We start from the raw sequence: 26,811 nt of genomic DNA, 5'->3' as shown, positions 1-26,811 counted from the left end.
TGCCTGTCTGAAACCCTTTGGCGCGTCAGCAGTATGATCCTCAGTAATACCGATCAGCCCCAGGTAACAGACGGATTAAGGCGGGACCTCAATCTTCCCCACACGGCGAATAGTCGTCTGAAAATACGATCGAATAACCTGAGACTAGCGACAAAATACTAAAAAGAAATCATACCTCGAGAAGACGAGGTGGAGGAGCCAAAGAGGGAAGCAAGTCCTGCGAATAATCGCCCTCCATACGCACAAGCTCCTGCCAAGGAAAAGTGTAGCGCTCTCCCTTGTTTATCAACTCCCTAAGCAAACGTGAAACCATCAACGACTCTGGTGGAGGCAAGGGCACCACTGTAGGGAATAAATTTCAAGCGTTAATCCCCTTGCTTGAACCCCACTGTGATCATACACTAAAGTACGGTGGCGTCCAAAAGGGAAGAAGATAGAGAAAAAGAGTCGCCAACAAGTTTTAGGAACTTGTAAACCGTTCACAGGGTGAAGGTTACACCCCTTAACGATCCAAGAGATCGTCAACTCCATAAGGTCTAGAACCAAATAAGGGTTCGGGGATGAAGGTACAAATCCAACCTAAAAGATATTGAACCTGCCCTAATAATAGGCCTCTAATTTATTCTTCTCGTATTCATGTGCGCTTTTTAATTAACATGCAATCAATAGGTTTACCCTAAACCTGTTTATCTATGTTGGTTGAATTTAATGCACAAATAAAACTATTATTGGCGATCACTTGAGTTATAATCATATTAACCCTAAACAAGATTATTAATTATCTTATTAAGCATGATTACAAGTACCAAAATTCCCTTTAAACATGCATAAAAAGTGTGATCAAGCAATAACAATAAATATCAAGCAACATAATAAATCATCAATATCATGACAATAAATAATAATTGAAATAATCATGATAATAATCATAAATAAAATAATCATCAAAATAATAATATTCATAATAACAATTATAATCATAATCATGTTCATGTTAATATTAAAGCATAATAATAATAGCAATATCCTAGGCATGATACTAACAAGATTAATAACAAACCCTATCATGTCACTAAGCAATAAAAATCAAATCTTTAGCCCTAACATGATACTAACAATCATAAATATTAGGAAGAACATAGGAAGCATCGCAACAATCATATTAAGCATATTTGATATTATAACTTTTTCCCTAAACATGATACTAGGAATATCATAATAACGATGTAAACATGATTTCTACATCATAATATCAATTAAAGTACTTACTTTGATGCCTCGTACCTCTTTCTAATAACAAAATACACACGTTAGTAACTTCAAGGAAAATAATAAACAAGCAATTAAATTAAATAATTGAAAGAGAGATTTGGGACCAAACCCTCATAAATTAAACCTTTCACGTCTAGGGCGAAGGCAACTTCGAATATTGCTAGGTGTTTCTAGATCTTGTGAATGCGGAATTTTGTATTTGAAAACAAGGTTTATAAAAAGAAAGAAAGAGAGATGAAGTAATCAAGAAAACTTGATGAGAATTGGTGGATGATTAAGAGAGAATTAGAGAATTAATGATTACGAATGAAAACTGATTGTAGGTGAATATTCGTGAGAATTCATGAATGAAAACGGAGTTTTTAATACGTTATTTATAGAGAAATCAGCCAAAAAGATAAAATATCAAAACAGAGCACTTGGCGCACGCAAAACGAGATTGGCGCCAGCACCAGCTAATTGGCGCCAGGCCTGGTTCCAGGCGCCAATACCTGGAGTCAGGCGCCAAGCCTGTTTTTAACGCGTTTTCGAAAATCAGATAAGTTTGCCGTACTGGAGGATAAAATCATATATTTTCCTCGAAAATGCTATTTGATTTTAATTAAAACTCTGAAAAGTCAACAAAAGTCAATTTATCAATGCTAATTGAATTAGGAATGAAAAGAACCTTCTAGAAGAATCTAGAAGACTAAAACCATTCCTAATTGCATTAGGAATGATAAATCATATAAGGCCCTCCTCTAGATCATTGGGCCGCATATAAGGCTCAAACCGGGCCCAGTTTAGTAAATTGGCCATAACTTCCTCAATATTCATCGGAATTGGGCTTATAATATATCGTTGGAAAGGTCTTGTCAAGCCCCATCCAACTACACTACTATTGGACCCATATCATGGACCAACCAAACTGGATTGGCTGTTTTCTTAAAATAAGTTTTCAAAAGCAGAGAGAAGAGAAAAGAAATTAAAACTATCCGCAACACTAAACTTTTCACACTTTCGCTTCATTCGATTATGATTCGACGTGAAAGGTACTCATCACTGGGTTTGGTTTTGGGGAGACACATTTGGGTGTCTACAACCACAAAGAGATCATCACTATGCTAACGAACAACACTCTCCCCAAGATACCAAACAAAGCGTCCAATACCAACAAAAACAGTACGGTACGCCGAAAGCTGCAAGGCCTCGGGAAGATCAGTCATCGCAGCCCAAGGCCGATATTGGATATCAACAGCAACCTGAAAACCATAAAATGTTGCAATGAACGCCCCTGCGTCAAAGTAGAGAATAACATGTTGCAAAATAAATTCTTACACCAACGGAAGAGGTGCCTCGACGTAGCAGCCCACGCAGCGTAGGGACGGACTCCACTCGTGACTCGCCTCGTTCAAGCCAGCTAGCTTCGACAGGGAAGTCATGGACCGCTCCACGACGCCATCGGGGGCCGAACCCGGAAAGTACTCATAGAACCATAGTTGCAATGAAAAGCAGTCTCTAAGCACATGAGTCAAACAGATTAAAACAAAACAAGAAGAAGAAAGATCGTCACCTCTACGACTGTCCATAAACCGTAGACAGTGACAGGGGCTTGGTCATTCAACTGCCTACAACCATGACGTAGCGACAAGAGAAGATCAACATATCCAAGGCTGGCCCAACTAAAGGATCCTATCTCGCCGATCCTAACCAAAGAAGGAAGGTAGCAAACGAGCGCACGTGAACTCTTATCAGGAGAAAGAGTCACGGAAATGAGAATCAAAATGAAGATCCGCACTCGCTGCTCAGGTGATGTCTCATCCATGTCAAAGCCACGGGCCAGAACAAAAGCCAACTCTGATCGCCCGCTCTTAGGACCACCTTGAGGCACCGGCTGAGTCTTATCTGCTACCTCAGCCGCCCCCCAAGTAAGGTCAGGAATTTTCCGTACGACCCGATCAGTGAAGCGTAAACCGTTTATCATGCTAAAGTCTAGGGGGGTCACTTTCATCTCCCCCCAAGAAAAGTGAAAAGTGTTGGTAGTATCCCAAAAATAATCCAACAACGCACGAACGACTGTCTGGCCACAACCCCAGGGGCTGCAAAACCCTACGACCGCCGAATAAAAATCTACTAAACCAGCAGATTCCCATAAGGCGTTCGTAACAGGATCCCTCGTGATAATCCCATATAGTCGGGGAACCAAATCTCCACCTCCGGATCCATGATGGCAAAGTGTGCCATCGACTATGCCGACAAGTGAACGGTGAGAATTAGCAAAAATTTCTATTATCTCAAGCTGCATTTTCTATTATACGCAAAATTTTTACCTCAAGGCTAAAAATTAGCAAAATCATGGAATTATTTCTAGTATTTAGTTTCTCCATGACGAACTAATACTATATTCTCCTAATTGCATGATACTATGTTCTCCATGACAATATAGTACATACACAAAATAGAGCATGTTTCAAAATTGCACAAGAACGATAAATTGGCACATCAGGGCAAATTTTACAAGATCTACAACCAATATATCACCATTTCAATTGCAAAAGAATAACATGAACAACAAGAACACTATCTCACATAAGTAGTATCAAAAAATGGTAATTTGCCCAATTCTTCACCAAATCATGCAATCTTGGTCTCAAATTGCTCACAAACACACATACATTCATATACAAGTCAATTCATATATAGCAAGAATTTTGACAAGGAAGCTCAAAATTAAAAACCCCCATTTTGATTTTTCTAGGGTTTCAAGCAAATATGGAATTTACAACAAAATTTGAGACATAAACAAGGGAAACTTACATGGATCCTTGTGAGTAATCGAAAATGAGGAAACTAGAAAAAAAATCAGAGCAAATTTGGTGGAGATTTAAGCTAAAAAAGCTTGAAAAATCCGCAAAATTGGTGCAGCAACCACCGCGACACGGTGGTCAAACGCCGTGGCACGGTTAACCTTCCCCGTGTCACGGTGAATGTTGGACAGCGACGGAGTTCCGACAGTAGCAGCGGGAAGCAATGGAGCTCAGGCAACAACAGCGGCAACAAACAAAAAAAAAGGGGTAGTTATGCGCAGGCGGACGCCGTGTCACGGTGTGTACCCCCACTCGCCGGTGCCGTCGGTCGTGGCACGGTGGTCTGTGTAATTAAAAAAAATGGAGAAGAGAAAGAGAGCAGCAGGATGTTGAGATCGAAAATGGTGAAAAAGAAGTGAGAAAATGGGGAAGAAGCAGTTAGTATTTAAAGGGAAAAATACCGTTAAGCTAGCATTTCCCGTCCCACGAATCCAGTTATCTTGTAACGGCATGTTTGCGTGTGGCACGGTGAAAACGTCCAAGCGCGTGAACAAAATTAGCACTAAAGAAAACCCCGCGACACGGGATTCCCCACCGTTTGACGGGGTCAGGCACCGTGTCGCGGGATATTTCCACGTGGCACGATGTCTTGTTGTATGCCTTCATTATTTCTAAGCCTTCCGGCAGATATTTTAGCATCTTTGACCAAGTTAGAACGATTTTCCGCTACTTTTGGTGAGTTATTTTCTCACCGGAATTGCGCGAAAAATTTTAATATGTATTTAAAGGGTATCAAAATTATCGATTTGCCTCTAACAAGCATTAGGGTTGCATTTTCGACGCTTTAAGCACCTAATATAGTCGGATAATCAACTTGAAGGTAAATCATCTGCGGCCCACGTTCGGGGATAATCGAACCATCATACACTTGCAAATTTCAGCGATTATATCAGCTGTCGATTTTCCTCAAGCATGGAAAACATTATTGGTGGATTTTTCTTCAAGTATAGAAAACCGCCAAGTCAGTTTTCCTCAAGCATGGAAAACATTATTGGTGGATTTTTCTTCAAGTATAGAAAACCGCCAAGTCGGCTTTCCTCAAGCATGGAAAGCGTTATCAGTGGATTTTTCTTCAAGTACAGAAAACCGTCAAGCATGGAAAGCATTATCGGTGGATTTCTTCAAGCATTGTCTTAAATCATTCTCCGTCCCTATCGACTACTTTGACTATCGTTTTCGAAACTGACGTTTCTACAAACTCAGTCAAAGTGGGGGCTTCTGTAGACACCTAAAAATGTCTCCCCAAAACCAAACCCGATGATGAACAACCCTTCACCACCATTATTGGTCGGGTTCAGTATTTAATCCTGAGAGTGCTTAAAAATCGTATTTAATTAAACTCAATTTTTTAATAGTCCATGGATCAGTCTTGATGTTTAGTCAAAGCATAGTTCATTTTTAATTTCAGCCCAAACCTTTTTATTTATTATTTTGGCCCAAACCTTTTATTTATTTTATTATTTATTTATTTTGGCCCAATTAATAACAATAAATCAGAAATGGCCCGAAATTATCAATCGGCACTTAAAAATGCTGAACGAAATTAGGGTTAAAAATGAATTTAGACGAAAAAATAGACTACAGGCTCCCACGTCACGGCAGTTGTCCACCGTGTCACGGGAACCAGTGCGGCGCCACGGTGGGATTCCCCGTAACACGGTGCCCATGCTGTGACACGGGGCAATTCCGTGTCCTTTCCGCGTAAACCCTTCACGCGTTTTATTCCCCGTACCCTAAATATATCCCGCGTCACACAGTTGTCCACCGTGTCACGGGAATTTTCCCCGTCTAATTCTGCCATGTCGCGGTGCAATTTTTTAGGGTTTTTATCTTTTCAGGGTTACGTGTGTTCCCTCGGCACATTTTTTCTATAAATACCCACTCATTTCTGATGTACGGGGCATCAATTAATTTTCTTTTTTTCTCTCCTTTATGCTCTAACCTAAACACTAGCCTACTCTTTTTTCTCTTTCAAAATTCCCTCTTCAAGCACTCTAAGGAGTCCATACTTTACTCGTGGTTATGTCCTTAAACCAAGGCGTGAAAGGTGGAACTGTTTGACGGTTTGGCCCCAAATCAACTCTATTTAATTTAATTTAATTATTGTTTTATTATTATTTTCTTGAAGTTACTAAATCATTTATTATTTTATAGTTGCAAGAAAAAAAAAATCAAAGTAAGAATTATGTTCCTTTTATTTCTATTATTTTTCTAACGATGTTATATTGTTGGATTTATTGTTAAATTGCTTCCAATATTAATGCTTATTTTATTGATCATTATATGGCATGTTTAAAGGGAATATGTAATTGAAAATCACGCCTAATAAGATAATTTGGACGACCGATTTAGGTTCCTTTTTAATCTTATTGTTTAATCAAGTGATCATAAATTTTATAGAATTATATGTTGCATTAATATTCAACCAATTTATCCTAATAATAGTTTGGAGCGAATTGAATCTCTGTTTGTATGCCTTTGAGATTGCAGGAATGCTCACTATAAGAATCGAGTAGAGGCCAATACGGGCGAATGTGACTCCATGACTCACTTCGTACCATCATCCCCGATCCTCCTTTCGTGGTTCCGAACCTTATGGAGTTAGTAATCTCATGGATCATGAATGGGGTGTAACCTTCATGGGTCAATCGTTGTTGCCTATCGTTGTCCCTTAATTGTGGTTGCCTTTTTATGATCCGTGAACGGTTTACAAGTTCCTTAAAAACTTGTTGGCGGCTCTCTACTTTGCTTTGTCCCTAATCATTGTTCTTGATTGTAATGTCAATTCCCACTTCTTAAGAGTGCCAAGCATATTCACAACATGCTTTTAACATAGGCGCACTTCAAACGACGCCTACACCCATGCATATTGCTGAAGGCATGATTTGTCTTGATTTTCAGCTGAGCTTGGGATTAAGAGTTTAACTGATGGTAGTTGTATGTTAATTAAGCTTGTAATTAATCTTAATCCTTCAATGGTGATTTTTTGGGATCAAACATCACATAGGCCCATTTGAGCCAGGGTTTTGACGAGCTTAAATCTCCTTAGCTTTAAACATATGAACCTCCCCCCTCCCCACTTCATTTTATTCTCACTCTTTCATTTGCCTTAGAGAAATTCTCAAAATCCTCTCATATTTTCTTTCAAGGTCTTTGAGAGTTTGAGTGTTCAAGTCACATCACCTAAGTTCTTCCAAGTTCATCAAGATCTTCAAGAGGTATGTGGAATTTTCCATCTTTCAATCCGAATTTTGATAGATCCGAATGCATATTTGATATTTTATGTCCTTGAATTTCTGAATTCGAACTTTGAATTTTCGGTGGGGTATGAATTTCAGCTAGGCGTGTTTGAATTTTTGTGTGAAAATAACTAGGCGCAGCCGAAAATTCTGCTTCAATTATATACTTAGGGATTTATTTTTTTAACTTTCAAGCTTATTTTTTGAGTTGGCTTGGGTAGAATTTTGTATCTTTGAATTTTTGGTTGCTTGAAATTTGGACTTAGCCAAATTTCTGCTCTAACCTGCTATGCTTAGCGGAGGGTGGGAGGAGGGATACTGAGATTGAGAGATTGTGGGCCTTGGCTAGGACCAGTAGTTTTCCGAGGGGTTGGTGAGGTTGCCATTCCGAGCGGAGGGAGGGAGTGAAAAGCCGTAGGACTGCTATAAAGGTCGTAGGCCTAAGCTCACTGCCGAAGGGGTAGTCAGGCTGGCAGCTCGGCTATGCCGAGTGAGAGGGAAAGATGAGGGACATGAGAGGGGGAGCTTTTACCTAGGTGAGAGTGAGATGCTGAGAGCTTGTTAGCTATGCCCAAGGGGTATGGTGCACGTTGAGGGCCTAATGCGCGACGTGTCGAGGGATGAGAGAGTTGTGAGGGAATGGTGAGGGCCGAAGGGTTGGCGCCCCCATTCCGAGGTGGTATATGGCATGGCCGAGGGGGTGAGCGCTTGGCTGAGGGGGTATATGGCATGGACGAGGGGGTTGAGCGCATGGCTGAGGGGGGAGCGCATGGTCGAGGGGGTATATGGCATGGCCGAGGGGGTTGAGCACATGGCTGAGGGGTAGCGCATGGCCGAGGGGGTTGAGCGCATGGCCGAGGGGGTATATGGCATGGCCGAGGGGGGTTGAGTGTTGATGAAGAGGGCTTAGCATATACGGGTGCGGTCAGGCCGAGGGCATATTAGGCCCAGCCGAGAGAGATGAATGAGCTTTTGGGTTTTTAACCCAAATTTTTAGCTAAGTTTGATAGTGAGGTGCAAGCTGAGCGGAAGGGGGAATTTAGAGTGTTTTAACTTGGATTTTATTTCAAGTTCTAAGTGTTTTTGGGGTGAAGTAAGCTGGGGAAATAGATAGAGAGACCGAACCGAGGGGTTTCTCTGCTTGGCTGAAGGGTAGTATAGGCAGACCTAGCTGTCGGATTGCTGGATTTTTTTTATTTTGAAATGCTGAGAGGGTAATTGAAGCTTTGAAGCCTACGTTAGCGTAGTGGTTAACCTTTTGGAATTTTTCTAACACTTTGGATGTATTCCTCAGCTAGGATTGACCATTGAATATTTTTTTAATACTTTGAATTTGTTCGTTAATGTTGTAGGATTACATCTCCCCGGGGTGAGCTTGATTTGCTTACAAGAAGTTCTTCCGGCCTCTCCGACTACTTGGTGAGCCTTTAACACTTTTTTTTTTAATCTCTAAGTATTACATCTTCATGTTAAGTAATTGTTTGCTATTTTCCTTGTATGCTTGATTGTTCCTCGGCTGCGCTTTTGATGATGTTAGGCTTACAGGTACGCTTGTTATATTTTTTTATGTACACTAAGCATTCTTTGGGGTAATCTTGAGTTGAGTTGTGCATGTATTATGAATGACTGAAGATTATCTAGACTCTTTCCCCGGCCCTGCATCTTATGACTTGTCCAAGGAAATCTGGTCGGGGGGAATACTTGTAGCAAATGTGATTGGTAGTATGCATCTATTCCTTTGGGTGTGCCTTTTCCTTGCGTGCCATCCCCACCCCCTGAGCATGCATGATTTAGGCTTTGATTATTATTTGTCTCCTTCCTCTTGGGAAGTTAAAAGGCTAAAGTCATATCACCTAATCAAAAGTATGACCTAAATCCTCTAACTAAAGTAGATAGGGAAGTAGGGTCGAATCCACAAGGAAACAAGTTTTTCTATTCCTAATAAATCTAAGCAATCTAAATTATTAAGTAACAAAATAATATTATAAAATGGAAAATAAACTACTAAGATTAAGGATAGGGAAAATCAATGAATAAAAGATCTAGGGTATAGGTTCGGCAATAAATAATATTCCAGGGTAAAACATAATAATTAGTTATTAATGCATAAATTAACCAGATTATAAAGGGCTTTCGCTACGTATTATAATCACATAATTAATCTATCGGTATTAAATCTCATCTCTCGAGCCTCGACTTAACCATTTATAAATTAACTTGCATATTGACTCTAAGCCTAAATATAAATTCTCATCCCTCAAATCTCGAATCAATATTGCTTATACATAAAAGACGTGCGCAAGTCTAGTTGCATAGCATTAAATCAATCAATAGGAAATTAATTAAGCATTGACAATCAACAACAACAAATTACCCCTTCATATTGTTTATGGATCCCCATAAACTCTAGAAAGAAAACTACTCACACATAGTTAAACCTAAACTAATCAAAGCATATGAAAAAGAAAATAATAAAGGAGAGAAGAAATAATATCAAAAGAAGGAAGTATGAAATTGCATAAACTAAGAGTGTAGAGAGAGAAACAAGAGAGAAAAATCTAAGAGTTTAATTAAGTGAAGAAAGATAAAAACATAAAAACAAAGTAATAAGTTAAAATTAATCTAAAAACTAAACTACAACTAATGAATGGAAAGCTAAGAAAAAAACCCCATACGTAACTACTGCTACATCCTTTTATATAGAAGGAAAAAAAAAAAAAAAAAAAAACCAAACCTACTAAAAACATAAACTACTATAAATATAAACCAAGATAAATTAAGAAAATAAAATCCCAACAAATTAAAAGAAAAGATAAATAAGCACAAACCCAATCCTAAGCAAAGTCTAACAACCCACCGCCTAACTCCTCATCAAAAGCCCAAAAACTCCTAAGCCCAAAACTAAGAGCCGGAAATGCAACCTGGCAATCATACTCGCCCGGTCGGGCCCACATAGGCGTTGGGGTTGTAATTGGGCCTCCGCAATCTTTACTTCCCTTTGCTCTTACACTTGGGCTTAGATGTTTTCTAGCCCAAATTTCTTCACTTGTTTGGTTTATATTTCGTATGGGAATTTTGGACCTCTTTTACTTAATCGAGCCCTTAATTACCGAACTAAATTTCTCTAACTTGGAATTGAGCTTCAAATATTTGGTCATAAAATATAATTTGTCTCTAATATTTTTCGTAGTTACTTAAATAAGCTCGGGATTGCCGTAAATCTGCAAATTCTTACAATATAATACAAAAACACTAGAAAACTTTTATTAGTAATAAAAATAGCTCCGTAGAGCTCAAATAAGCACAAATATGACCACGAGACATGGAATAAATTATATATATATATATATATATATATATATAATAGACTCATCAGAAGTTTCTCTTGCACGTAAACCGACTTCTAGGGGTTCTTTGAACATATTACTTGTTGACAGTGTGGTGACCATGTCAAGTGAGGATGATACATTTACTTCTTCTCTTGGGGTGCCGGTGCCTTTTAATCCACCTGTTAGGAAGATTAGCCCCTCTATGTACCACCCTTCCCCCACTTGGCTTAGATCTTTATCCGGGGGGACTAGGCATTTGCAAACTCAATACCATATTCAGGAGCCTTTTCTCATTTCTTCTCCTAGGGGTGATAGTACTGTAGATAACCCTCCGCCCGGGTGTATAGCTGTATATAAGGATTGTTTGGAGAATGGGTTGAGGTTTCCATTACATCCCTTCATTAAGGAGTTGTTGGTAGAGTATAACTTGAGTATTACCCAGCTTGTTCTTAACTCCTGGTTGACAATAAATGCCTACATAGCCACTTGTAGTTTACTTGGCACCCCTTGTACCGTAACTACCTTAGGAACACCTATAGGCTTCTGGAGGTCCCGGGTAATGTAGATAGCCATAGGTGGTATGCTTTTCATGATAGGGAGTTCTACCTTACCATACACACGAAGCCTTCCAGTCAAAAGGGGTTCTACCACACCTTTCTTTTCATTTTTCATGCCGGAGGTTGGAGGATTCCCCGAGATCATAGTGGTGTGCCTAGGATCGGCTTGAATTATAATGTTCGTGCCATGGGTGTTGATGAAGCCGTGGGGGATGTTTGGTTGCAATCCTTTAAGGAAAGGGGTCCAAGGAGAAGCTTCAGATCATGTGGATTCTGAAGGATAGGCACTTCAAGAAAGAGTGGTTTTTTAGTGTCGTAGGTCTGAGCCACGCCTATAATAGGGGTAGGATTTGCTTTTGCTTATGTAAGTTTCAAGATTTTGGGTTTCCTCCTCAGCTTTGTTATTAACAAGTTTGTATGAATGTTGGCTTGCAGGTATCTTATACAACCATTTGAAAGGTAAAGTCCAGCAAAAGATGTCTCAGGTGAACTTCCGATCTGGGAAGATCAGGGCCTCTTTGAACAAGGGAGATATGAGCATTCCACCTTCTCCCCCGGTATGTCCATCTTCCTAGGATTGATTTCTTTAAGATATTGCTTTTCTTGCTAACTTTACTTAACTTGTGCTTTGTCTTTTCAAAACCCGAAGAACTTGAAGCCAAGGAGGAAGACATTTGAGAAAGGAGAAGGATCCTCCCAAGCGACAACAATGGAGATGGACGACCAAGGGTCTCAACATGTCTCTCCGGCGGTCTCCCAGCACATCGAGCTTTTGGAGGCTGAAGGCTACGAGCAACATGGGAAACACCCTCGTATTGAAGAAGAGAGTGATGATGAGTATTAGGAGCATTATGAGATCGGGGCCCCTTATTTCCTTGAGCCTTTCTTCAGCTTGACTAAAGACGGGCGCAAAAAGATGGTGAGGAACATCATGTCTCGTTTTCCTTTAGAAAAGGATTTTGAGGTGGTGAGGGCAGAGCCTTCCAAGGTCCTCTCCTCAGCCTTTGATGGTATCTTGAAGGTATATTTTCTTACACATTGCAATAACTTTCTCTATTTTTGGGATTGTGCTAACCATTCCGCTTTTCCTTTTTTGAAGTAGGCTGGCGTGACCCTAAGTGTGCTCGTCGAGGAGTACCAAAGGGGCGCCATGAAGAACATGGAGGGTCTTCAGACAAAGATGTCGAGGCCCGGACCCAGATTCATAACCTCAAGCAGGAGCTTAGCTGGGCCCAGGATGCACTGCAGAAGGCCAAGCAAGACCTTGATGATGCCCAGGAGGTTGGGAAGACTAGTCTCCAAGCCCTTGAGACTAAGCTCAAGGAATTCAAGGAGGGGAAGAAGTAGATTTCAGCCGAGCTTAAGGAGAAGAAGACCGGGTTGACAAAGGTGAAGAAAGTGTTGGCTGAGGCTAAAGAGAAGGCGGGGCAGACACAAGAGGAGGTGATCTCTGAGTGGAAGAAGTCTCCAGCCTTTGCCGAGCTACAATTTGAGCTTGGATATGAGGCATTCGAGGCAGGGATTGCAGATGCCCATACCTACATGGAGACAACCTTCGCTTTTTTCAGACTGTAGGATTCTTATCCCAAGGTGTGGGATAAGGTTAGGGACCTTATCTGTGCGGCTGAGGAAGAGGAGCAAAAGAAGCTGTTGGCTGAGCAAAACCAACAGGGAGAGACCGATGGGTAGCTTCCCCAGCCCGGCCTTTTGTATTGGATATTGTTGATGTCTTATGGGTTGTATTAGACTTATGATGTTTTGTCTTCGGCTTTATGAAATTTTAACTTGACTTATAATGTATTAACATCGCATATTATCTCTTGACTTGGCTTTCCTGATGTAATGGAACTTGCATGTTTTCCTTTTCTTCCTTTGCTGAATACTTTCTCTTCACTTAATTTATCATGGATCATTTTACCCTAGGGGCTAAAAAATCCTCTTGCATTTGACGAGTATACAACCTTAGCATACAAGCCTTATGTTATTTTTTTTTCATGAGAACAGGGGGTTGCACGAACACCAGGGGGCTAAAAAAGCCCTTAGTTATAAATTTTGGATTGACAATGTAAACAAGCTAGGGGCTAAAACGATCCCCAAGTTGAGAGTTGTATGAGAGCTAGGCTTTCCAACTCTTTAGAGTAGGCTGAAGGCTAAACGAGCCCCAAGTTATGAATGATCTTTCGGCTAAGACTCTATCTAAAATGTTTGAGCATAGGCTAGAATCTTGCCCCAAACATTGGAACAAACTTTGTTATTGTTAACTTAGAAAACCGAAATGCCCTATGCTGGGAATGTGGTGTTATTAAATGATTTTCGGCTATGCTAATAAGCGATTTAAAAGTTCAAAACTAAACTTTAAGTAAGAAAATGACAAAGTGCAAAATATAAAGGGAAAACATCCCAGCTGAGGGGTTTTTTCATTATATTAACATTAAAGCTAAAAAACATACAATGATGCACTATATTATAAAATTAGTTTCCTAGTATCGGCTCTTATTGCCCCTAGGGCATCATTGTAAGGGAAAGTTTAAACATAAAACCTTCATAGGTTATCTGCATTCCATGGATGGGGGAGGTCCTTGCCATTAGGACTTTGTAAGCGAAAGGTCCCCGGGCAAATCACCTCTTTAATCTTGTAAGACCCCTCCCAATTTGGGCTTAGCTTTCCCAATTTCGGAGGCTTTCCAGCATCCTCACACTTTCGGATTACCCAATCACCCTCAGCTAGGGGTTTTGCCTTCCCTCTCTTGTTGTAGTAGCGAGTTATCCTTTGCTTGTATGCTATAGAGCGAAGAAAGACATCTCCTCTTATCTCTGGGAGTAAGTCTAAGGCCAAGGGCTTCAATTGATCATTCTGGGCGAAGTCATAGAAGGTGATTCTAGGAGATGGGATTCCAAATTCTATGGGGAGCACAACATCACTCCCATACACTAAGGCAAAAGGGATTTTCCCCGTGGCTTCTTTGGTTGTGGTGCGAATGGACCACAAGATCTCAAGCAAGTCATCCACCCAAGATCCTTTCGTACCTTCCATCATTGTCTTCAGCCCCTTCAATATTGTTTTGTTTGCTGCCTCAGCTTACCCGTTTGTTTAGGGTCGGCATATAGCAGAAAACCTTGTCTTGATCCTAAAACACCCACAATACTCCTTAGTTGTCCCGTCGTTGAACTGCCAACCATTATTTGAGATCAAAATGCGAGGTACCCCAAAGCGGGTGATGATATTTCTCCAAATGAATTTATGGACTTGTTTGTCGGTGATTGTTGCTACTCGCTCGGCCTCAACCCACTTACTGAAATAATCAACCGCCACTATCAGAAATTTCCTTTGCCCTAAGGCCATGGGGAATGGCCCTACGATATCCATGCCCCAGCCATCGAGGGGTAAGACTGATTGAATGCTTGTGAGGGAATTGGCTAGGGTATAAGGTACATCAGCAAACATCTGACACCTTTCATATTTCTTGACAATCTTCATGGCATCATGCCTTAGGGTTGGCTAATAGAATCCGGCCCTTAGCGCTTTTCCATCGATAGTCCTTCCGCCCTAATGGCTACCACAAGCCCCTTCATGGATTTCTCTAAGTACATAATTTCTCTCCTCCGGGGTGATGCACTTGAGTAATGGGTGAGTGAAGGATTTCTTGTAAAGGATCCTGTCATGCAGCACGAACCACTCAGCCCGTTTCTTAATCATCTGGAAGCCAGGGGTATCCTTAGATAATTCTCCCTTTAAGCATAGAATGATTTGATTCATCCATGTCTCCCCCTATCAATTTCCATGATGGCGGGCCTTTGGGTACTTGGCTTCTCCAGAACTTCCCACATGACGTTCTGGGGGGCTATTCCTTCGGCTGAGCTTGCTAAGCGGGAAAGAGCATCAGCTTGCTGATTTTCTGAGCGATGAATGTGCTTAATCTCAAAGTTGTCAAACGCTTTTGTTAAGATTTCAGCCTTCTCACAATAAGCCTTCATGTTTTCCTTCTTCATTTCAAATTCTCTTGTCATTTGCCTCACAATGAGCTGTGAATCTGAGCATACTTGAACTGATTTAATTCATGAATTGGCATAAGTTTAGCCCCAAGATGAGAGCTTCATACTCGGCCTCATTGTTGGAAGCATAAAGGCAAACTTAACAGCATATTCAAACTTCTCTCCCTCCGGGGAGGTGATAACTTGCCCAGCCCCACTTCCAGCCTTACTAGACGACCCATCCACATAAAGAGCCCAAGGGGCGGAGGTGTCTATTGGGGTAGGCTTGTGGGCGCACTTAGTTATGAAGTCAGCCAAGGATTTGGGCTTCGATGGCCTTGCGGTGTTCAAATTCAATTCCAAAGTCAACCAATTAATTTGACCAATCTGTCATCTGAGATGAATGGTTTTTGCTCTCTAACACTTTCTTGATTGGTTGGCTGATGAGAACTTTAATTTGGTGTGCTTGAAAGTATGGCTTTAACTTCCTACTAGCCATTACTAAAGCGTACACCACTTTTTCAATGAGAGTATACCGTTACTCAGCCCCCTTTAAGGCATGGCTGACAAAGTAGACAGGTACTTGGCCTTCTTCTCTTTCAGCAACAAGAACTGCACTCAGGGCATAGTTCAATATGGACAAGTACACATACAATGTCTCCCCGGGTTGGGGGCTAACAAGCTTTAGGGTGTTCATCAGATGTTCCTTCAATTGCTGGAAGGCTTTCTCAGCCTCCTCATCCCACATGAAATTGGGCCTCTTGAGGGCCTTGAAAAATGATAGACTCTTGTCAGCTAATCGGGATAGAAATCGCCCCAGCGCAGCTAAGCAACCTGTAAGGCATTGCACCTCTTTCAAATTCCTGTGGGATTCTATGTCAAGAATGGCCTGAATTTTGTCCGGGTTGGCATCAATGCCACGCTGATCTACCATAAAGCCGAGGCATTTTCCGCCTTTGTACACACCCATTTGTGTCTCCCCAAAACCAAACCCGGTGATGAGTACCTTTCACGTCGAATCATAATCGAATGAAGTGAAAGTGTGGAAAGTCTAGTGTTGCGGATAGTTTTAATTTCTTTTCTTTTCTCTCTGTTTTTGAAAATCTATTTTAAGAAAACAGCCAATCCAGTTTGGTTGGTCCATGATATGGGTCTAATAGTAGTGTAGTTGGATGAGGCTTGAAAAGAGCTTTCCAACGATATATTATAAGCCCAATTCCGATGAATATTGAGGAAGTTATGGTCAAAATACTAAACTGGGCCCGGTTTGAACCTTATATGCGGCCCAATGATTTAGAGGAGGGCCTAATATGGATTTATCATTCCTAATGCAATTAGGAATGGTTTAAGTCTTCTAGATTCTTCTAGAAGGTTCTTTTCATTCCTAATTCAATTAGCATTGATAAATTGACTTTTGTTGACTTTTTAGAGTTTTAATCAGAATAAACGAGTGTTTTTGAGGAAAGTACAATTTTATCCTCCTGTACGGTTAATTTCTATCTGATTTTAGAAAACGCGTCAAAAACTTGGTTAGCGCCTAACGCCAGCATTAGCGCCTGGCGCTAAGCTTGGCGCCTGGCGCTAGCATTAGCGTCTGGCACTAATGTCAGTGTCTGGCGCTAACTCTGTTTTTTCACGTCAGAACTCTGGTTCGATTTTCTATCTTTTTGGCTGATTTTCTCTATAAATAGCCTCCTAAAAACTCCGTTTTAAATCATCAACAATCATCAATTCTTATTCTCTCTTTTCTCTCTCTAAGCTAAAGTTTTTCTCTCTCTTTTCTAAATTAACCTACCCTCTTTTTTTACAAAATTCCGCATTCACAAGACCTAGATACACCTAGCATAATTCGAAGTTGCCTTCGCCCTAGACGTGAAAGTTTTAAATATTTCTGAGGGTTTGGTCACAAATCTCTCTTTCAATTATTTAATTTAATTGTTTTGTTTTATATTTTCCTTGAAGTTACTAACGCGTGTATTTTGTTGTTAGAAAGAGGTACGAGGCATCCAAGTAAGTGCTTTAATGGTTTTTATTGATATTATGATGTAGAAATCATGCTTAGGTTATTATTATGATTCCTAGTATCTTGTTAGGATGCTTGATGTTTTGAATGACAACAATTATTCCTAGTATCATGTTTAGGGTAATACCTATAATTTCTAATATCAAATATGACAATTATGATTCTTGTGATGCTTCCTATTTTCTTTCCTAATAGTATCATGTTAGGGCTAAAGCTTTGATTTTTAATGTATAGTGACATGCTAGGGTTTGTTATTAATTTTGTTAGTATCATGCCTAGGATCTTGCTATTATTATGCTTTAACATTATTATGATTATTTTTATGATTTATGATTATAATTGTTATAATTATTATTATGATGATTATTTTAATTATGATTGTTATGATTATAATTTTATTATTATGATTATTGTTGCTTGATACTTATTATTATTTATTGCTTGATCACGCCTTTTATGCATGTTTAAAGGGAATTTGTACTTGTAATCACGCTTAATAAGATAATTAATAATCTTGTTTAGGGTTAATATGATTATAATTCAAGTGATCGCCAATAATAGTTTATTTGTGCATTAAATTCAACCAACATAGATAAAAAGGTTTAGGGTAAACCTATTGATTGCATGTTAGTCAGAAAGCGGACATGAATACGATCAAAATAAAGTAGAGGCCTATTATTAGGGCAGGTTCAATCTCTTTTAGGTTGGATTTGTACCTTCATACCTGAACTACCAGTCATGGTTCAAGACCTATTGGAGTTGACGATCTCCTGGATCGTTAAGGGGTGTAACCTTCACCTCGTGAACGGTTTACAAGTTCCTAAAACTTGTTGGCGACTCTTTTGCTCTATCTTCTTTCCCTTTGGACGCCACCGTACTTTGGTGTATGATCATAGTGGGGTTCAAGTTAGGGGTAATGCTTGAAATATTCCCTACAGCCTTGCACCCCAATGACACATTTGCTTGGATTGAGCTTCATCTTATATTTTCTAAGGGTGGTGAATGTTTTCCTTAGGTCACCTATGTGGTCTGAGCTCTCTTTGCTTTTAACGATCATGTCATCAACATAGGCTTCAACATTTCGGCCTAGCTGCCCTTCAAAGATTTTATTTATCATGCGCTAGTATGTAGCCCCGACATTCTTTAAGCCGAATGGCATCACATAATAACAGTATATCCCTTGGCTAGTGATGAAGGTCGTGTGGGCTTGATCCTTTTCCAACATAGGTATCTGATGTACCTTGCATTGGCATCCATGAAGCTTAGGAGGGCGTGACCAGCGGTCGAATCCACCAACCTATCAATCTTAGGCAAAGGATGATCATCCTTCGGGCAAGCCTTTTTCAAGTCTATAATGTCCACGCACATACGCCAAGAGCCATTTGGCTTTCTAACAAGAACAACGTTAGATAGCCACTCTGTATATTGGCATTCTCGAATGAAACCCGCTTTGAGAAGCTTTTTGACTTCAGCGGCTGCTGCTTTGTTTCTCTCTGGCCCAGCATGTCGAAGTTTCTTCTCTTCTTTCCCCTCTTTAGACCACCACCGCCGCCACCACTTAACTTTGCCGCAACAGCACCAAATTTGAGGGTTTCACGTCAAATTCGACCATGAAAACTCTAAATCTAGAGTTTTCACGGTCGAATTTGACCTTTATAACCCAAATTCAAGATAATTTTGGGACATTATAATCAAGTAACTTTAAAAGATCGATAGTGTGATTACCTTAATAAGAAAACTATAAACAACACCAAACGACATACTTCGTATTAACAATAACACGACCAAGGTAGCTTCCATGAACTTGTGCGGCACTTTAATTTCCAATCAAAGAAATAGGATTGTACTAGACCAATCAACTTATCTTTAATATTTGTAAAATATGAAGAATGAATTGATAAATAATTGTCATTCTTCAATCAACCATGTGAAATCTTACGCATAGACGAATTAGAAATATGGGCGTGAACTAATAGGCAAATAATTCATATAGAATAAGAATAAGTAAATAAAATAGGGTTTTACAACTTTCCATACTCTAAAATAAAATATGAGATTAAATTAGGAAAGTTATTTAATAAATAAATAAATTTTTTATAAAATATATTATGTAAAATCATAAAATATTCGGGTATTACAAGTGGTTTGTTTTTTTACTTAGATTTTACTTTGATCAACTTTGACTAGGTTTTTTTTATTATTATTTTTCCAATCATGTGGTGACACGTGGAAATTAAACTCAAACAAAAACTACATATTCACCGGATACAAGTCACTTGGGACCATTTTAAGAAAACTGACAATAATGATGGGATTATTTTGGACAGATGATGCAAAGGTCGAATTATTACGGACAATTTTTCCTATATATTAATAAAAACATTGTATATACCGTGTATAATCATGCCAATATACTTTCGTCAAAACAGTGTAATAATTTTCTTAACGAAATATATTTTTATTTCGTACTAAATTATTTTTATTTTATAAGTCATTAGAAAAGTGTATTTATATGTTTTTTTTTTTTTAATATTTTATATAAATGAATTTATTTACATTTGATTTGAACTCACTTATAAAAAAAAATATTAGATTCGGCAGTGCCTCACAAAATTACATATAAGCTCATCATCAATTATCACCTAATTATCACAAAATTACCAAATGAGCCATAAGAGTTAATACTATAGGCAGATTGACTGCTGATGAAGTTGCCTCGAACTCCATGTATTGTTGATATGTGAGGAAGGCCAAATAATGGTTGGGAGCCGTTCGCTTTCCACTAGATGAGGGAAATCAGTGGTATAGTGAAGGCCACGGCTCTCAGTTCTTGATAAAGCACTGCTGACTACCAACTTGGCACAACAAAAGAGGTTCCTCATTTCACAAGCTTCAAGTCCAACCATTGTTGGCTTCCATCCATGTTGAAACATGTATTCCTCCCATTTAACTTCCAACCTGGCGATTTTCTGCTCTGCAGTCGTTAGTCTAGCTGTGGACCTTACAATTCCAACATATGTCCACATAACGGCTTGTAGTTCTTTCCTTATTTCTTTTGTCTTAGTTATGAGTTTTCCAAGTACATCATCACCAAGTGATGCAGCTACCATTGGTTTTGCCCACCTATCAGAAGCATTTAAATTGAGTTTTGAGTTACACATATGGTCTATTGCAGGCTGCACAGCTCTTCTTGCAAAAACTAAGGCTTCAAGTAATGAATTACTTGCGAGCCGATTAGCTCCATGCAAGCCTGTGCAAGCAACCTCTCCTGCAACGTAGAGGCCTGTCACATTTGTTTCCCCGTGGAGCCCAGCTCGAACTCCTCCACACATGTAATGAGCAGCAGGGACCACAGGGATTGGGTGTCGTGTTATGTCAAGGCCAAACTTGAGACATTCAGCTGCAATGTTAGGAAAATGAGATAGGATCTCATCTTGTGGTTTGTGACTAATGTCGAGGAGAACATATTTCTCATTTCGCTTTTTCAATTGATCATCTATACTTCTTGCAACCACATCTCTGGGTGCAAGCTCCATTCTCTCGTCATACAGAGGCATAAATCTTTCCATGTCTAAATTGTAAAGGATCCCTCCATCTCCCCTCACAGCTTCTGTTATGAGAAACGCATTTTCTCGGGCCTTCATCGGTGATACAGGAAGGCCTTCATCTGCTAAGGCTGTTGGGTGAAACTGAACAAACCTTGGGGGAAATAAAAAATAACTACAAATTAGTATAACTAGATAATATATTCAATGTCAAAAAGTGGAAGCGACATCAGAATTTCTTACTCCATATTTGCGATTACGGCTTGGGCTCGATGGGCCATAGCAACTCCGTCTCCAGTTGCTACCTACATTTATTTTCATCCCTTAGTCAAATGAAAGAAATCGTCTATAAGATAAGATCAAGTATCTCATATCACAGCACAAGCAGTAAGAGAGACTGCCTTCCTAGAAGCATATATATATTGAACTATTTGGTTTCTAATACAAAAGAAATAAAAACGGATTCCCTTCTAAAGAATATAAATGTAAAGCAACTAATACCAGAGGATTTGTCGTAGTTGGGTAGATATGACCAGCACCACCAGATGCAAGTAAAGTCACTTTTGATAGAAATCGCACCACCTGTTATTGGTAAAGGATAATTAGTAACAAGGATGAACTACTCTTCACACAATACAAAAAGTGAGCATATTAATTTTCAGTTACCTCCAGTGTTTCAGTATTTAAAGTGTCAACACCATGACAAGCAGTGTTGGAACCATCCTGAAAGAACAGCTACTCATTAGTCTAATTTCAGACAATTACTTCATTTTATATTCTATATAAGTGCTTTTGTTAAGAATACGTAGTATATTATACTACACTTTTGACTATTCAAAGGAAGCATGGTTTTAGCTTTTCACAAGACTGTTGTGCATAACACCTTTTAATCTTTTATAAAGTTAACAAGCAACGACACTCAATGGTGAAAACTAAACTAAAAGTTATGCCCCACATAAAGTTTGCAACTCTATCAGTTCTAGCCTGCTTAAATAGAAATTTTTCTTATTTGTTTGTGCATGTTGGGGGTGGAGGGTGGGGATGAGCGGGGCGGAGGGTGGAAGTTCCATTGTATGTCTGTGTAACAATGTGCGCAAATGTATCTAAAACTCCAAACCACCAACAGTTCACTTTCATCCTTCATTCCTTTCTGAAACGACCTGTAAGTGCATTACTATTAAACACCTTAGTGAAAAGTGCAACTATGTACACCAAAATTACCACAATTTTAGCCAAAAAATTTGCAATTTTAGGTAATTAATATCATCAGATTAAGTAAATGGATCACATAGATTCAAAGAATGCAATCATTATGAGCCAAGAGACAGGTAGTGTAATAAAGAACAATCCAATTTAATATGACTTCTTATGGTTCTTTCATCTAAGAATAAGATGCTAAACCAATAAAGGGTAGTCAACGGAAAGACAAATGCAGAATTTAACCTGGGAAGTCAATAGATCGATAGCATAATGGTGTTGAAACAAGAAGATGTTAGGGTCCCTGACAGCTGCTTCTAATAGTGCCCTCTCTATCTCCCTTCCAGTCATATCAGCCGCATGAACAATTCTGCGATGGGAATGCCCACCCTCCCTAGCTAGGTGCAAATTTCCATCATCGCCATGATCAAAGGATGCTCCCATTGCAATCAGTTCTCTAATTCTTTCTGGGCCTTCAGTGCATACAACCTGAACAAAACCAAACAAATTCAGCATAAGCTCAATAATGACCTTAAAGAGTTCATAGTATCAGAAACTATAGAAAATTACTAGTTAATCCATTACAGACAAGGAAGAAAAAATGTTTTGTCTGCAACAAGAAGATAAAAACATTGATATGAACTATGGGCTATTTAATGGCTTCACGATGATCATAAATATTAGAAAATATGTGAGCATCTGCAGGAACTTTTTAAAATGACATTATGAACTACAGCCTTCACAGGTAATATTGTTGAGGCAATAATACAACTGTAAGCAAAAGATCAAAAGATGGCAAAAGACTTTTCATGTCCCTAAATATACATGCCAATCAGGAGAAGGACACTACTAGAACAATATTCTACCTCCAAGGTTCTTGTGATACTTCAGTTTAAGAAAAGCTGTCGGTACCAATTTAAAATAAAATGACTTCATATGAACAGTTTGATTCCAACAAGCTAAAAATAAAAGAGAGCCGGAAATTTATGGTAGATATTCAACTATTGAACTGACAAAATACATATATATTGTTTACAGCCAACGACTTTAATGCCAAAAATTTGAAAATATAATGGGCCATGAAAGGCGATACACATGGAGAAAAAATAGATAGCAACTGCTCTGCACCCAAGTTCACCATTTTTATCTCCTTTCACTGTTGGCTCCTTTAAACTCTATCCTTGATCCACGGTCAGCTAAAGTGATTGACTAATTAGTACTTCCTCCGTCCCTTACTACAAAGCCTCTTTTGGTTTTTGCGTGGGAATTAAGAAAGTTGTAAATTCTTTAAAACTAATGATTAAAAGTACATATGTGCATGTGGGGTTAGAGAGAGATAGAGACAAAGAAAAAGTAGTAAGGAATAAATGAAGAGATAGAAAGAGAAAGTGTTGGAAATTGATGTTAAAAGCAGAAAAAAGTAAAGGAAAAAAAATGACAACACATCAAAAAGAGGGTAATAATGTCAAAAAATACAACCTTTGAATAGAAAGAGACATTGTATTTTGGTTTACCCAAAAAGAAAATGAGGCTTTGTATTAAGGGACGGAGGGAGTAATTACTAAGAGGTAAATCACGTGACCTGCTGATTATGTTTGATCTATTTGGTTATGTTGACCTTGAAAGGCAATGGCGTCTGTGAAGCTGTGAACTAAAAAGGCTTTATATAGTCATAGCAGGTACCTTGAACATACTACTACTTTTTAAAAGATAACGTCTGTGAAGCTGTGAACTAAAATGGCTCATATTTTTAAAAATCAGAATAAATTGTGAGTATCCTCTGCAATTGTTTCAAACACATGATGGAAGAGCTTCCTACAGAATTCCCACAATGTTAGCATAATTCTGTGATAATTCCGTAATGGAAACAATTGCTAGCTATATACTGCTTCATCATCTATAACAAGGCCTGCAAACTACATCTCCAAAATTTTGAGCAGCACACCAAGCACAAATTTGGAAAATATGTGGATAGCATATCACATAATGTACTCAATTGGATGCCCCAAGAAAGGAAAAAATTCATAGTTAATGGTAATGTTAATTTTGCAAATACAATTAACCACAATCAATAAGGAAATCTTACAACTTGGGGTATCAATGCAAAACTTGAATGATGATGACAAAAGGAGTAGAATGTGTCTTTCATAAGTCGGTTAAAAGATAATTCTTTATCTTCGCCCCCTCCCCCCCCCCCCCCCCCCAAACACAACAATCTCTATACTGACACACATGATACATGTTAAGACATTCAGAAAGATGCAAAAACAGTAAAAAGGCAACAACAACAAAAAAAAAAATATCAGCAGGCATAAATAATGGCCCTGTGTCACTCAAATTTATTGTGACAGTCTCCACATGGATAATCGCCAATTAGTACTAACAAGGAATGTGTTAAACTTACCCTGACGGTCTCCTCGTCACATAGATGAGCTCCCGCAATAATGGTATCTTGCATGTGACTTTCTACAGAATCTGAAGGAGATAGCACTGCACTAACACCACCTTGAGCATAGTTTGTATTGCTCTCATGAGGTTCAGCCTTGGTTATCACAGCAACAGTTCCATGCTTCGCAACCTCAAGAGCATACCGAAGGCCAGCAACCCCACTTCCAATCACTGCAAAATCAAAATACATTGAGGTCCTATTACTCAAGGATGCAGTTATTGCTGCTAGAGTTTTCCTCTGCTTTCCCAATTCAGTGAATGCAGCATTCTGATGAGGGTGAAACAATCTGGATCCCGAGACTGCACAAGACCTGGAGATATCAAGAATTCCATAGGCATTAAGAATAAATCAGAGGCTTTTCTTATTCTTGAAAGTGGAACAAATATACAGATAAGGGGAATATCCAGTCTTACTAACTAAAGCTATTAGCATTTAGCGTTTTTGGTGACAATATATAGAGATGCAAATGAAAGAGCAACACGAACTGTGAACTCCTATACGACGCCAGAAAAGGCATTTACTATAGCCTTGATCCATAAATAATAAAAAATATTGTATGGTGTTAATGGTGTCGTTCTTAACAGTGTATGAATTCTGTTACGGGATCTACAAAAAATCTAGAATACGACAAAAATATTGTATAAGATGATCTCACAATCATTCTTTACCTTTTTTCATAATAATTTAATGTCTCAAACAGTAAGAGACGACGATTTCACTGATAACTTAAAAGTAAACCTAGACCACAATGTCCATGAAAAAAGAATACAAGCTTCAAACAAGTTCAAACTGTTTCATACAAGGTGACAACAAAGCTTGTAAAGCATTAGAACAACCCAGATAAATGAAATGATATAAACCACAAGCAAGAGAAAAATTTGTACAATCTGAGCACCAACCACTACATCAAACAAGCAACAAATACATACTGTCAACCCGACAATATCCATGTTAAAATTCACTATTGATCAATCTCACACACATGAATATTAAAATGCTTAATGATATAAAATTGAACCCAATGACTTCAATAAAACCGCTAATTGATTTATTTGATTCATCCCAACGGTTTACAATTCATGTATGCTAAATTGATCAACATCGAATTTAACAACAGCAACAAGATAGTACCATGAAAGCTCTGATCTTGCGGATCCCGAGAATGTGATTCGAGAAACCCTCCAAGTATGATTGTTGAATGATTTTCCTTCGAACAGGGGTTTCTCAAAGAGTACATGTCTACTTATTGCTGCCATTTTTACTCCCTGCAAAGTACAAACCCACAATTAAACAACATAATTGATTTCAGAAGTTTATAAACAAGAGTGTAAAGTCAATAAATACATACTTTAATGCATAATTGGGGAACTTTTATTATTCATTCCTTATGCATGTCCTGCATGTCTTGCTTAAGAATCAACACATTAACCCTTCTATTTTTTCAAGCAATTTTTGTGTGAAACGTCTAACATCAACAAATTCCGTATTAAATTAATTTTATTCCCTAGGAGCACTAAAAACGAAAAAAAAAAAAAAAAAAACACACCAGCAAAGTCAAATTTAAAACCCCAAAAAAGAAGAATTCAGCAAATTTAAAAATTAAGAATGGAGAGAAAGAGGGGATTGAAGATTTAGTAGGAAGAAAATTAGAATATAAAAAAGAAAAATTATGCAGTCAACTTTAACAACAAATACATTGAATAAAAATAGAATTATCGGCAATTAATGAGAAAAATGGGTAAATTGACGAACCTGAAGAGAATTGAGAATGTTTGGAGTGAGAAAGAGAGAGATTGAATTGAATCAAATTGCCAGGCTTCAGAATATGAATATGAATATGGGGTGCATTTTCTTCTACTTCTTGTTCAACTTTGTTGAGTATTATTTTTATATATTGACTGTTAATAATATTACATTATTCGGAACCGCATATAATTCAACCCGATTCTATACCCCATAATCGGCATAGTGTCACCAAGCCAGGCTCATTGGTGGTGGGGTTCCTTACCCCCATGTCCCACTCTTTTTGGGTCTCATCATCTTAGAGCAAGTTTAGCCCCAAGTCTTAAGACTTGGATGTGACATCATTTTTTGTGATCCTCATTTAAAATGATGTTATCAAATTCTTATTAAGACTCACTAAAACTTATACAAATTTATCATTTTAGTCCTAAGACTTAAATATTTGACATATTATATGTAGAAAAGTGTAAAAATAAAAAAAGGATAATAAAAATAAAAGTAAGGTGGGTGAAGTGGGTCCCAATCTCAAGTCTTAAGTTGAGTCTTGAAATTTCAATTTGAGACTTGATTGAGATTTTTGAAGAAAAATGGGAAAAGTCTCAAGTATGAATCTTAAGACTCAAAATGATGATGTCACCC

General features: G+C 38.6%; 3 protein-coding genes across 4 annotated transcripts; all 3 read right to left on the bottom strand.

Annotated features, from left to right (window-relative positions):
- Positions 1-13,785: 13,785 nt before the first annotated feature.
- LOC145571017 (uncharacterized) lies at positions 13,786-14,280 on the bottom strand. The gene has a single exon (XM_081630124.1). The coding sequence runs from the start codon at positions 14,278-14,280 to the stop codon at positions 13,786-13,788; it is 495 nt and encodes a 164-aa protein (XP_081486250.1).
- Positions 14,281-15,753: 1,473 nt separating this feature from the next.
- On the bottom strand, positions 15,754-16,185 carry LOC145571009 (uncharacterized). The gene has a single exon (XM_081630117.1). It carries the CDS (start codon positions 16,183-16,185, stop codon positions 15,754-15,756), a length of 432 nt encoding a protein of 143 aa, XP_081486243.1.
- Positions 16,186-19,816: 3,631 nt separating this feature from the next.
- On the bottom strand, positions 19,817-26,357 carry LOC145597839 (L-aspartate oxidase 2-b, chloroplastic-like). 2 transcript variants are annotated; one of them, XM_081654101.1, is made up of 9 exons: positions 26,182-26,357; positions 25,778-25,825; positions 25,561-25,694; positions 24,385-24,739; positions 22,227-22,469; positions 21,450-21,506; positions 21,285-21,365; positions 21,027-21,088; positions 19,817-20,937 (listed from the first exon to the last, which is right to left on the bottom strand). In XM_081654101.1, exons 3-9 carry the CDS (start codon positions 25,683-25,685, stop codon positions 19,923-19,925), a joined length of 1,938 nt encoding a protein of 645 aa, XP_081510227.1. In that variant the 5' UTR covers positions 25,686-25,694; positions 25,778-25,825; positions 26,182-26,357; the 3' UTR covers positions 19,817-19,922. The 2 variants fall into 2 exon arrangements, with proteins under 2 accessions (XP_081510227.1, XP_081510218.1); XM_081654092.1 differs by lacking the exon at positions 25,778-25,825.
- Between the last annotated feature and the right edge of the window lie 454 nt (positions 26,358-26,811).

The sequence above is a fragment of the Chenopodium album genome, chromosome 2, assembly GCF_948465745.1.
Source record: "Chenopodium album chromosome 2, dcCheAlbu1.1, whole genome shotgun sequence".
Taxonomy (NCBI): Eukaryota; Viridiplantae; Streptophyta; class Magnoliopsida; order Caryophyllales; family Amaranthaceae; genus Chenopodium; species Chenopodium album.
This window is presented reverse-complemented; position numbering and strand designations above follow the sequence as displayed.